The following is a 12,778-nucleotide window of genomic DNA, read 5'->3' on the forward strand; positions in this document are numbered from 1 at the left end:
TTTTAATCATTGGTAAAGTCACTAGCAATAATGTTGAGGTTTGACTTATTAAGTTGTACTCGTAAAAATTACAAGGCCACAAACAAACAGGAAAATCAATTCCCAGCTTTCTCGGTAAACACTACCCTCCAACAATCTTTTGAAAGGCATTTCAGTTGATTTGATTCATTTATTTAATTTTCTTCTGTGCACGTACTTATTGCCTCTCTTTGGCAAGCCACTGCTACTCCCAAAGTATGGAGGCCAATCAAAAAAAAATGCGTTTTTTGAGGTTGCACGAAAAAAAAAAAAAAAAAAAGGCAATCACTGGGAATTTATGCAGAAACTCTGACAATACTTTTATCCCGACCATCCTTTTTGCAAGTCTGAAAGCCAGTTCTTCAACACAACAACCTCTTAACTCACCAGCGCTGGCTCTGACTCACCGTCTGATTAAACTGTATATGTTTAGATGATGGGAGAGGAGAGGAAAACAAGCCCAGTTTCCATTAGCCTAACGGGATAGAGTCTGGCTCTGACAAGGAGCCTGCCTGAAGAGAGAGCCCAGCAGAGGAGCTAATCCATTCAGCAGAAGCTAATGGGAGGGGAAGAGGGGTCCATTGTGATTTGAGGGATAGGTTAGTGCTGGAAGGCTGCTCATCATGGGTGATTATAGGAGGTGGAGCAGCGGGAGTGGGCTCGGTGGGAGACTGAGAGGCATGATTCTGATTCACAGAGGCAGTAATGAGAAGAGCAACTGCTGTTTGAAAAAGAGGGCATACACTGAATTCAAAGAGAAACTGTAGAGAAAACAGGAGAAACTGGTAAGAGAGAGTGTTACAGAGACAGCAATATAAAAATGCAGAGAAAGAAAATGAGAATTCAGTGAGGGAAAAATTGAGAGGGAGAGGTATATGATTGCTAAGTGCCTCTAAATGGAGTAGATCAGGTGAAAACCATGGATAGTGACTCCGTGCTGTGCAACTCTGCTGTACTGTAAAGTGAAGATGAAATCACTCCAACAGTGAGTTGCCAGCCAAACATTAAGCTCAAATGATATCCCCATGCAACAGCGATAGCAATATATTTGATGCAGACTACAAAACACGCTGCAAGTGGGTGTTGAATATTTTTATTTTTTTTTTATTAATTTTTTGCCTGTTTGCCACGAGTCAAAACAGAAACAGGAAAGCTGGGCGGGATTTGTCAGTCACAATGACTTGAAATGACTTTGAGAGGAGTTGAAAGTGATGATCTAGCTGATACTACAAAAGACGCACCTTCAGGTGGAACTGTGACAACAATGTGTAAGCAGTTGCGTTATGTAATATGTGTTGTGTTGCAGAAGCGCTGCCTTGATGTCGCAGCTATACCCTTACAACTCTGCTTTCCTCACCATGTCCTCTGGGGTTTCATTACTTTTTCAGATTTTGATTGGCAGATCCATTGGGGAACAGTTAAAAATGAGCCTAAACTTTAGAGGCAACAGAACGTTTCTCATTACTTGGAAACAATTGTTCTGCTTTTCAGTAGGAGGACAAACAACACAGGCAGAGAACAAATGAGGACCACCTACAGGAAAAAGAGGGAACACTGGCATAAACATGTGCCATAGCCTCTCTACTGTGTATATGCTGCTGCAGCTCTCTCCCTTCCTCTGTGCTGTTTCTCCAGGTTTCTACTGTAGACAAAGAAACTGATTCTAATTCCGTTGGCTTTTTACCAACTCATGTTCAAAGGGACACTTGAGTCCCATGTTAGTAAAAACTTTTTTTCACTGCCTCTATCTCCAGAATCTATAAATCTGTCATGATACATAAGTCGGTCTGTGAGATGCATTTCCTTGGCAGCTGAGAGATTTTGTTTGGAGAGCAATTCAAAGATGAGAGGATGATAAAGACTGAGTAATGGAGCGGGAAGAGAATACTCACAGGCGATGCGGACATGGGCTTTGCGGCTCTTGGTGGTCCCTGCGGAGCTCCAGGCCACACACTGGCACCAGAAGTCCTCCGGCCCAAACAGCTCCTCCACCTGCTGCCGAGTGATCTCTATGCTGGCCTCTCTCACCACCAGGCCTATGAGGACGGACAGAAAGGGGTGAAAGGGAGGGAGGTGTAGAGGAGGCATGCAAGTGGAGAGGACAAGGATGGGATGGAAAAAGAAAGACGAGGGAAAGGAGGGAGAAAGCATTAGTACATATCGACAGGAGAACTAGAAGGGCACTCAGAGAGCACAGACCTCTGCCAAGGAGGCCAACAGTCTATTCTTCTGTGATATACATATCTGCAAGAGCAAACTTCACAGTCAATATTATTGCTTTTTCCCGTGAAGCGTAAAGTTCAAACATTATTTCTGAACAACTCAGGTAAAGCTAATTGCAGACAATTTACGTGTGGATGTGAGTAGGAGTATTATTAGCTGCATGATATGTGCGTGTTTACATTTCCATAGCTACACCTTAGTTTGAAATAAAAGGCTTTGGTACAAACGTGGGGATGTTACAGGTGTCACACTGTCCCCGGGTGCTCCATAACAACTGCTTTCTGTGTGAAATATGAAGTTTGAGTCACTACATGTGTAGACCACCTGAGGGAAACAGGTACCCATGACTACAGATTGTGATGCGGAGTCATTGCATTTCAACAATTGATTGTTTTGTCACTACTCAACTTTACTACCACTTACTGGATTTTAAGATGTATGGCATCTATTCTGCCAAAGCCAAACGCTCTGTCTCACAATGTTAGCAACAGTCAAAAATTATTTGTGCGTAGGCCCCATAATTCAGATCCAGTCCAAAATTAACGGGGTTCTTCCTTGGCCCCTGCTACACCCTTCCACAAAGTTTCATGCCAATTGTTAAGTAGTTTTTCTGTAATCCTGCAGACAGACAGACAAATGAACCAACACACTTGATTTAAAACATAACCGTCTTGGTGGAGGTAACAAGTGAAGACCAATCAGTTGCCATCGCATCACCTTCACACTATCCACACACTAAAATGCTGTATTCTCTCACCTGGGATAGATCGATGCTAACTCCAGTCAAACAAACCAGTACAACTTACATCAGTCACGTGACATGTCTTCAAACTGTCTATTTGCGCCTGTGTGTGTGTGTGTGTGTGTGTGTCAGTCTGGCACCGCTTCTAGAGCCAAAGCGTTGAGCTGTTTGGGTCTGGGCCCTGTGGGGGAGGATTCTCTGCGTCATGGCTAACACAATCCTGTTTGCTAACTCCTCTGATTACTGCTCATCTGGGTGCCAGGACCCAAACAAACAAATCATCCCCAAAACAAATGCCTCTACCCACAGCTGCCCCTCTGGAGCAGATTATGCTGCTCCTACAGCGAGTGTACACATATATGTCTGTATATGTGTATGCGTGAGAGCACATGAATTGAGCACATGCCTGTATGTATGGATTATGTGGCGCAAGAGCATTCATTGGAGCTACAGATGCTTCCAGCGCAATATCGTTCCTTACTCCAGCTTATTATCCATTTTTGATCAAATGGGATATTTGCACGGACAATGGTGGTTCCAAGAAATCCTTGCAAGAATTTGAAATTTACCACATTAAGACACATATTTAAGACATTATGGCACAATTAATACTGCCTTTTATCTCTTGAATATCTGAACCCCACATGAGCAAGAAAATAATTAACGCGTCTATTCATCGCTTATGTCTAATTATTCTATATGTGTTGAGACAGTCCCTTTTGTTGCAGCTGGATGCTGCTGGTCTCCAGAACAACTTGAATTTCAATATGCATGGCTTCATGTTGGAAGCACTTTACACTGACTCAACAGTGGTGCAACAGCTCTGCAGAACATTCCTGCTGTGGATATCCCGTGCCACCTCATTCCCCAAGTTCTGCTCGATTAGGTTTAAATATGGGGGGTGGTGCAGCCCACTGTCATATTCCTGGAACTGTCACGCTCATGTACCTGGTCAGCAATAACGTGAAAGTGGACTTTGACATTCCAGTTATGCCCAGTTGCTACTAAGGAGCCTTTTGTGCGCCTAGGAAATATCCCCTACACCATTATACCACCATCACCAGCCTGTACCATCTGGAAGGTGGTGTCTACAGATTTATGTTGTTGCTCTACTAAATTCAGATCCTGTCATCAGCATTACAAACCACTATTTGTCAGACCTGGCAGCTTTTTCTCCCCACTCTTTAGTTATCGGGGATGACTTGCTCTGTAGCGGTTTTTCATTGTTAGCTGACAGAATGACAGAAACTGGGAGTCTTATGTTGCAGATGTAGTGCATCCAATTCAAAGTTTAATGAGTTGTGCACACTATTCCTGTACTGAGCTGTTATGTGCATGGTTATATAGCCTGCCAACAATATTGACCAAATTTTGCAATTGCTGACATTTCTTCCCAGGGACTGCTACTGTGTGCATGTCAGTCAGCTTTGAGTCAGTCACGCGACTCACTAGTTTGAACACTCTGTTTACCAGAACAGGGATGTGTATGTTTTATTACTGTTGTAGATGTCACACCCTGTTTTTTGTACATTATAATGGCTGAAGTTCATGAAAATGTTTTTATATGCAATTTTCTCCAACACTCTGTCCTTGCTGCACCTCATTTCTAGCTAATTCAGAAGGAAAGGTGAGGTCGGTGTCTCTTGATGAGACACAAATTAAAAGGGCTGCAGGGAGAGCATGCCAACTAAAACTGGAGCCAGTTGTGGAATTAAGGATGTGGCCATGTTGTCAAAAGGCCAAAAGTACTAAGTGCTGCTACTAAAGTGGGACATGTCCAAAAGTAACCAACTTTAGTTACTCTTAGGGTATTGATACTTTGCCAATCAACTACTCAAGCTGCCTGTATTTAAGCATAGTATCTCCTTATTCTTCCTGTTTTTTTTTTTTATTAGAAAATGACTGGGTGAAGAAGGAAGCTTTAGACAACCACCGATTCCACAAAAACAATAACAAGCAAAGATCTTAGGGCTTCTAGTGTGGGAACTTAATCACCAGCTATCTAACATGATGGCAAAGTTTGCCACGGTAAAATATTTTCATTACATTTTTCACAACAGCAACTTTCAGCTGATACTAACAGGAGGCATAAGTCTCTTTGTCTTGTTTCTAGATTACTAACAGTTGTTTAAAGCAAGAGCGAGAGAGACTTCGCTGTAGTGTCAAACTTGCCTGAGTCAAACACCTCATTACTGTTTTTCTTAGCTGCACCTGTTTTTATGCAGACTACACAACTGCTTCTGTAAAAATGGTGCCTTGACAAGCAAATTTAGCCACTGTTCCAGCTGTACACTGTAAATTTACCCTTGGTGTTGTTTATTTCTTTTTAACTAAGCTTACCTAAGAGATAACATGTGTTGTTGATGTGACATCATTCATCATGCGCTGCCTCGGAAATGTGTCACAGATAACTGACTCATTGTTGCCCCAACGTTCATCCAATCAGTAACCTAATCTTTGACAGAAATCTAATCCATTACACAGTGATTCACTGCCTACTGAACTACAGAGAAAACTGACCCGTTTGAGACACACTGTGAATCTTCATATCTAAATTAAAAAAAAGAAAAGAAAAAAAGTTTGAATTGTGTCAGCTCAGGAAGGAAAGGACCAAAGGAGCATTGCTAGGCTTCTTTAATTTACAAAACATTTCACTGGGTTCGGCTTCACGCTTCACTTCGCATCACAAAGCATACAAATGATTGTAACTGCTGTTAGAGATATTGCTACAATTATAGCTATAACATGAGATTGACGGTATCTTAGTACTCAATATATTCGTCTCACCCTGCTTATGTGTATGCTAATAACCGTTATCTTTCTACTCCTCCTCTGGATAGCAACAATTTGCACAAAGGTTCAGGATCTATTCTGCGGTTCGAGTAGGTTTATACAGTAGGTGTCAGAATATCTGGCTGAATGAAAAATGCAAAGAGACTGGATGGTTAAAAAATGAACATGCCAGTTTACTTCAGGTTCAGCGCATTCACACAGCCCTCTTGTTCTGGCACACACACCAAGCACAGTGACATCCCACACACCAGCTTAGCTCTCATGTAAAATTTACACAGTGTGCCGACAGGCAGACGAACAGCTATGTCTGTAGTGTGCGCATTATGCTGCTGCGTGTATGTATGTGTCCAGGGGTGTGTGTCTGTGGTTGTCTGTGTTGTATGCCAATGTGTTTGTCTGAGAGGATGTGCATTGGTAGATTGCGAATGTCAAGGATGGATGTGATGGATGTGAGAACATCACACACTCAGTAGCAGAGGCAAAATCAATAGTGGAAACAATAAGTAGATAAGAATTCTCAGAGGGTGCAAAACACACGCCAGAAACGGTTAATTCTTTTCTGTCTGCACTCCACACTTTTTCCAAAGAAGGTTCTATAGCAGTGAACTATCTGCCTGACGTAAGAGTAAGCCTTCTGCACCGTAAGATAGCCTAAAGTAACGATGACGACTCGCTCTAAGTCTGCTTTAAGAGTCATTCATGACTTCATAGCTATTACTAGAGCAGGATTAAACTCTTCCTGACATGTTGCACTTGAAACACATCAGAAGGGTCGCTCTAGGAGAGGAGCAGGGCTCTGAAGTGAGCTTGCTGACCTCATCCAGTGACTTCATATGTTTGCTCAGCTAGCAGCCCTTCGTACACTGTATAATATTACAATGGTAACAACGAAACAGACACTGTCTTCCACTCAACTGCAATCAAGAGAGCCAAAGTATGTATGGCCCACGTCAGGACCAGCACTGAGGGGCTACTTCACACCCGTCAATGTGACCATTAGTGGTAGAAATGATTCTGCAATAGGTCCCATTAATAGCTGGCTGAAGCGGGGCGCCTCATTGGAGATGATTCATTATTAATGTCATCATTAAAGTGAGCTAGCCTAGCTCCTTATTATTAGCACTGGCTAACATTATTGATCTGACCAGTCAGGCAGAAGAGGAGGCATTGGTCACCGAAGGAGTACTGAAGGAGAAAGGAGCAGATAAGTGCTCTGATTATCTGGCCAGATGAAGAGCACTCCTGTTTGATCTTCTAACTCATACCTCAGAGAGAGTGACAAGCTGTCTCCAGTGTATATTACACTAGCTGTGCCTACTTATAATTAATTTGCTGCTCATTTGTTCCAATCAATGCTCCTTTTGCTCACAGGAGACTGCAACCTGCCCTCAACACTGGGAGGTAAATGCTAAAAGGTAAATGCTATTGTGATCAGGTGACGGGTGGCGATGTAAATGTAAATCAGTACTGTGGAGAAGGCTATTTGTAAAAACGCCATTCACGCCATTTTCTCACCTGCTCCTTAGAAGACAATAATGTCCAAATATACCACTTGAGATAGTAATCAGTATCATGTACTGCATGTGTTGTACTTTGTACTGTCACATGCTTGTGTGCCACCAGGGCTCCATGTGGCCCACGGCATGTCACATCCATTGAAAGAAAAAGCCTCTGGACAGAACATTTATCTAGTATATGTACATGAGGCCCTGTGAGAGCTGCAGGTCTGTTCTTCCCTGCTGTGAAGAACACTGTGCAGGAAAAGGTCATCAGTGAACCAAGCCTCATATTGCTAAATTGCTAAATTGCACGGAAACTACTGATGCACAAATTATACTTTTAGCAGGTAGCTGTTTTGATGACGCAAACATTTAAAAAATTGCTGTTATTTGCATCATGTAGCGCCTATAAAAAGCACTCAGCCCCTTTGAAAATGCCAGTGTTTTATTGTGTTACAGCACTGAATGAAAGCAGACTCAACGTGGCTTGTCTGACGCTGATCAACAGAAAAGGTGATTTCAGTTCATTACAAAAATAAAATACAAAATACTTGCTTGGATAAGTACTCACCCGCCTCAAGTCAGTATTTAGTAGATGCTTTGCACATCTGGACACTGTGTTTTTCCACAATACTGACTCACTAAAAGTTGTTCCAGATACAAGTGAGATCTGCTTTCACTTTGACATTAAAGGGTCTTTTCCAGTTGGAAAAGCCACATTAAATCTAGTTTGATTCAATGTTGTAAGACAATAAAACATGATAACCTCCAAGGGGGGGCTGAATGCTTTTTTATTGCCACTATATTTCACCCTTGATGAGAAGAAAATACTGTGTAAAGGCACTTATTGTGGTGATTTAAAGCGGACAAAAACGGATGAATCCCTTGCCTGACCTACTGTTGTTTTCAGGACCCCTACTCTGTTTCAAGTGCCAACATGTAATGCACACAAACCAACAGCTCAACAATGTTGTTCCTGTGTGTGTGTATGAACAGGTTGGCACCTCACTTGTCAGAAGAGTGTGTCAAACATCTGGATAAAGATGCCGTGGATCTTTATCCAGCTTGTAGCGGAACACCAGCATTTGCAGGTTCTGCCCTCACTCTCTCTCAAGTCTCTTGCACTCTCTTATTCTCATTATCTCTCATTTCGTCTTATTTTCATAAGATCACAAGTTCTCGACCACATGAAAGTAAGACATAGAGACAGCACGACAGAGAAAAAGAAAAAACACAGGGGGTAGGGGAAGAGGAAGGTAGAGAGAGATCCAGTTTCTCCAGGCTACACTATCGATGGTATTGACCAGGCTGGCTAGTATCTATCGGTGCACCTTTTCTGTCAATCTGGGGAAATCAGAGAGCAATGGAGTGGGCTGAGAGGCTACCCACATCCACTGGGCTCTAGTGGTGTTGCATGTGTACGAGTGTGTGTGGGGTGCAAGAGCATAAATGAATGAATATCTGTGCAGTAAATAGCCTGTGGATATGGCTGTGGAGAGTGGGTGCGTGTATGATGTGTGGGTTGTTTTCCATGTTGATGCTTTTAGCACAAAACCTTCTGACACAAAAGGCTAAAAGCCACCGCTACCTTAAACCTCTTCTTTGTCATAATCAAAACCATGAAACACATCCTCAGATCTGTGTATTCTTCCTAAAGTACACTAGGTCAAAATGAAAGGATTTCAGGTTGGGATTCAGGTTGTTTTTCAATACTCCTTTTATATACTCCTGCTACTGTATCCTGTACCTGTGCTGCAACAATGCTGCATTTTTCAAACAGCTCAGCGAAACAGCACTTGGGAGGCGTTTGCATCAAATTCCTCAGATACACAAAGTGGTAGAATGCCATTCCTTGAAGTGTATGTAAGTGTGCACCTAAACATTCACATTTAAGTGAAGGAGCAGCTGTCAGCCTGTCTGTGTGCAAGCATGCCGGCATGTGTGTGGCAAAACAGCGGGATGAAAAGGGTAAATGCGATGTGATTGGTACCTGTGGGCGACAGAAAGAACTCAATTTCCAATACAGCAGCTGAATGCAGCCAATCAGTGCTGGGCTGTTGTGTGTAATGGCTCTGGTGCCTTTGGGGGCTGAATTCTGTGGAAAACAACCCTGCTGGAGCTTCACTTGGTTTACTTCCTCTCAATGCTTACAAACATGTACATAAACACACACCAGCACACACAGAGGTGTGCACACACCGGGGAAGTGGAGTGCCAAATGAAAGGAAAGATGTCTTCACTGAGACGCTTTAAGTCAAGTCATTTCTGCAGATAAGGTTGATGCCACTAGTTGATCAAATAAACTGGCCTGCAAGATTAATGTGTGTATGTTTGTACACACAGAAGTTACATTGGAGAGAATTTTTGGGCATGCAAAGCACAAGACTTTGCATCCTACATCCAACGTGTTGCTAGGTTTAAGCTACTAAAGCATGTGGTTGGAGAATGATGAGTGCATTCTGTGTCATGCTTCAAGTTAACATTGACTTTTGTGTGTGTGTGTATAGTGGATCTGTTTACTGACCAGAGTTCTCGTCGACCCGCTCCTCCACGGTGTGCTCCTTCTGGTGCACCCACTCGCTGTTGCACTTGAAGTAGATCTGGGTGGCCGGAGTGGCCTTGCAGTACAGGTTGACGGGCTTGTTCTTGACTATGTAGGCCTCCTCTGGTTCCATCAAAAACACGGGCAGCGGCTCAGGGGGGTCCGAAGGGAAGGTTTCCGGAAGATCACCCAGGCCAATAAAGTCATCATCAACTGTGAAGAGAGAGACGATAATAAGATGGAGGAAGAGAGAGACAGAAGAGGAGATGAAAGGAAAGATAAAGGGAGGGAGTAGTTGAGAAGAGAGGCAGAAAGCCCCAGAAAGGGAGAATGGATGGATTGGGAGAGAAAGAAAAGCAGACAAGAGACAGTGGGACAGTGTATTATAACCACAGTCTTTGCATGGGATTATCCATTCGCACAGCACACAGTGAAATCCCTATCATTTGATATTTTGGAATGTTTACACAAGTGTATTTTAGAGCGCAGGAAATTCTGGGATTCCTCTCAGGCAATAAGGCTGCAAGGATTTACAGAAACCGGGCCTTGCTTGGCCTAACCACAACCAGCTACTGCTGAGAAACGAAAGAGAGGCAGAGCCAATAATGAGAAGCAGAGTTCAGAGGTTGACTCTGAGGAACTGAAGTTATAAGCTGATCTCTCTCTGTCTCCCATTTTCTCTCTTGCTCTCTCTCTTTCTCTTCGCTTTTGTCTCTCTCTCTCTCTCACTCTCAAACGCACCAGCTTACAGACAAATGCATGCATGCACACACACATGCAGCAGATCTAATGACCTCAGGCTTTTGGCCCAGTTTGTGCCATTCCTCGGATACTTCTGCAGTAGACAGATACGCTTCCCTGTAATTACAGCTCCCTTTCATCTCCCTGTCTTAAATCACATACACACAACTGCATGCGTATGTGCACTCACTCACACACAAACACGAACAAATGCTCACAAAACATCCCGAGCACACAAATGTATGGGCATACACACCCACGAGCGAGCGCGGCTAACTTTCTAACTCTTTGAAGAGTGGAGGATGAAGCCTATTCGCCACCCCATTTGTCACCTCCAGAACTGTTCTATTCTTACCATCGAACCGGTAGACATCAATTATTCACAAGTGTGAAAGAAAGGAGGCAGAGTAATAGAGACAGAGATACAGTGGGAAACAGAAGGTGAGAGAGAGAGAGAGAGAGAGAGAGGGAGAACACAGAGAGACGGTGAGAGTAAGTCAGCCAGACAGACATAGATTGAGACATCGAAACGGAGTTGGGCAGACGGACAGAAACATGGCTCAGGAGGACAGAAACAGGAAGGCAGACTGTTCGGATAACAAAAGAGTTTATCAGCCCATCAGTAATTCTTCCATGTCCTTCTATCTACCCGCCTCCCTGTCCTGTGTGGACTTGCTGGAGCCTTGTTGTCTGACAGAGGTTGCCTCCTGGATGCTTCGGGAGCACTAAATAACGTCTCGGCTGAGCAGATATCTCCCCACGATGTCTCTCTAATGTTATCTCTCCCTCCATACCTGCCACAGATTGAAGTTGATTGCTAGGAAATGAAAGGGCAGGGGGAGCCAATCAGAAAATGACCAAAGCTATCCTCACCACGAGGAGAAGGGGTGGGGGGTGGGGGGGGGGTGGTTTATCTGTGTAAACTGTTATGAAATTGTTTGTGTGTGGCCTGTGGGTGTGTGTGTGACACCGGGTTATGCTGTTTAAGCATATTTAGTGTTTGGCTTTCATGAGAAAAAAGTTCCAACTGGCTTCACTCTGTACTCTGCTGCTGTTTGAGTTAAGGCAATAGTGTCTCAGCTGACCTCTGACATATAAGAGTGGCCGGTCCTTAATGTACAGCGTTTGTGTGGTTGCAATGAAGAGCTGGAACAAGATCATTAGTTTTTTTGACTATCTTTCAGCCTCCGCAGTCCAAACAAGAAAAACACGGTCGAGCTTTTCATCCTTCATGTCTTTATGTAGGTGATGACTCTTTAATGCACAATTATATTTCTGCAGACCTTGGCTCAGTGTGTTCTGTTCTGCTCCATAGTGCTCAGTCCACCCACATCCTCAGCCAGGGGACCCTGACCCAGAAACAGGCAAAGAAAGCCAAGGAAACTCATTAAAGATTGTGTTAGCCTTCTTTCACCCTCCATTCCCATTATCTCTCCATCTCCCTCCCTCCCTCCTGGCTCCGTCGCTCTGTCGAGGTAGAGAGATCTGAAGCAGCCATGAAAGCGTCGCTCCCTTGCACACACAGAGAGACGCCCGCCTCACGCGCTCACGCACATACACACCCCGCGCGAGCATTCATGTGCGCAGAGGCACACACAGACTTGCTCACAGTTATTCGAATTCATCAACTTCCTCAGCGCGAGAAAATATAAATTCGAGTGAATGGAACTAGCCCTCCAGTGAAAAATCAGCCGAGAAATGAAAAAAGACACCACATGACAAAATGAAAGACCCTGACTCTTACCAATCACACTGCTCTCCCCTACCGCTCCCATCTCCCCAGAACCCAACAGCCAGCATCCCAGCACCTCCTTCCTCCCTCCCTGGTGAACACAATACTGAGAGCAACAAGAAGCTCAAAGAGAAACATTACTTTTTTTCCTGGCTCCCCCTCCCTCTGCTTCCATTCATAGGCAATGAGAAGACAGTTCATGATAAAACAGTTTAGAGGCATTGCCGTGTTCAAGATGATGCAATCTTTGTGCATACACACAGCTACAGCGTGTATAATCACGAACCTAATGCTCAACAAATGCGGAAGTTATTGCCATACTTCTATGCATTATGAAATGGTTTCCCCTCTCTTTTTTTAGTGTCATATCCCTTAATAGGAACATTAATACGGCATGACTCCACTGTTTGATATGCAATATGGATTTTTCCAAGCAGTTGTAATTCTGTGGCTTGATTTTAATCAGAAATTGCCTCCATATTGAGTGT

At 43.6% G+C, this 12,778-nt stretch overlaps 1 protein-coding gene across 3 annotated transcripts in view; it reads right to left on the reverse strand.

Annotated features, from left to right (window-relative positions):
- unc5cb (unc-5 netrin receptor Cb) overlaps positions 1-12,778 on the reverse strand; it is a 110,237-nt gene that overhangs the window by 38,363 nt on the left and 59,096 nt on the right. For all 3 annotated transcript variants that reach the window (XM_076757960.1, XM_076757959.1, XM_076757958.1), the window contains exons 2-3: positions 9,800-10,030; positions 1,911-2,054 (exon numbers count right to left, since the gene is read on the reverse strand). In XM_076757960.1, coding sequence (XP_076614075.1) covers positions 1,911-2,054; positions 9,800-10,030 — 375 coding nt within the window. The remainder of the gene's footprint in view (positions 1-1,910; positions 2,055-9,799; positions 10,031-12,778) is intronic.

This window comes from Chaetodon auriga, chromosome 19 (assembly GCF_051107435.1).
Source record: "Chaetodon auriga isolate fChaAug3 chromosome 19, fChaAug3.hap1, whole genome shotgun sequence".
Classification (NCBI taxonomy): domain Eukaryota; kingdom Metazoa; phylum Chordata; class Actinopteri; order Chaetodontiformes; family Chaetodontidae; genus Chaetodon; species Chaetodon auriga.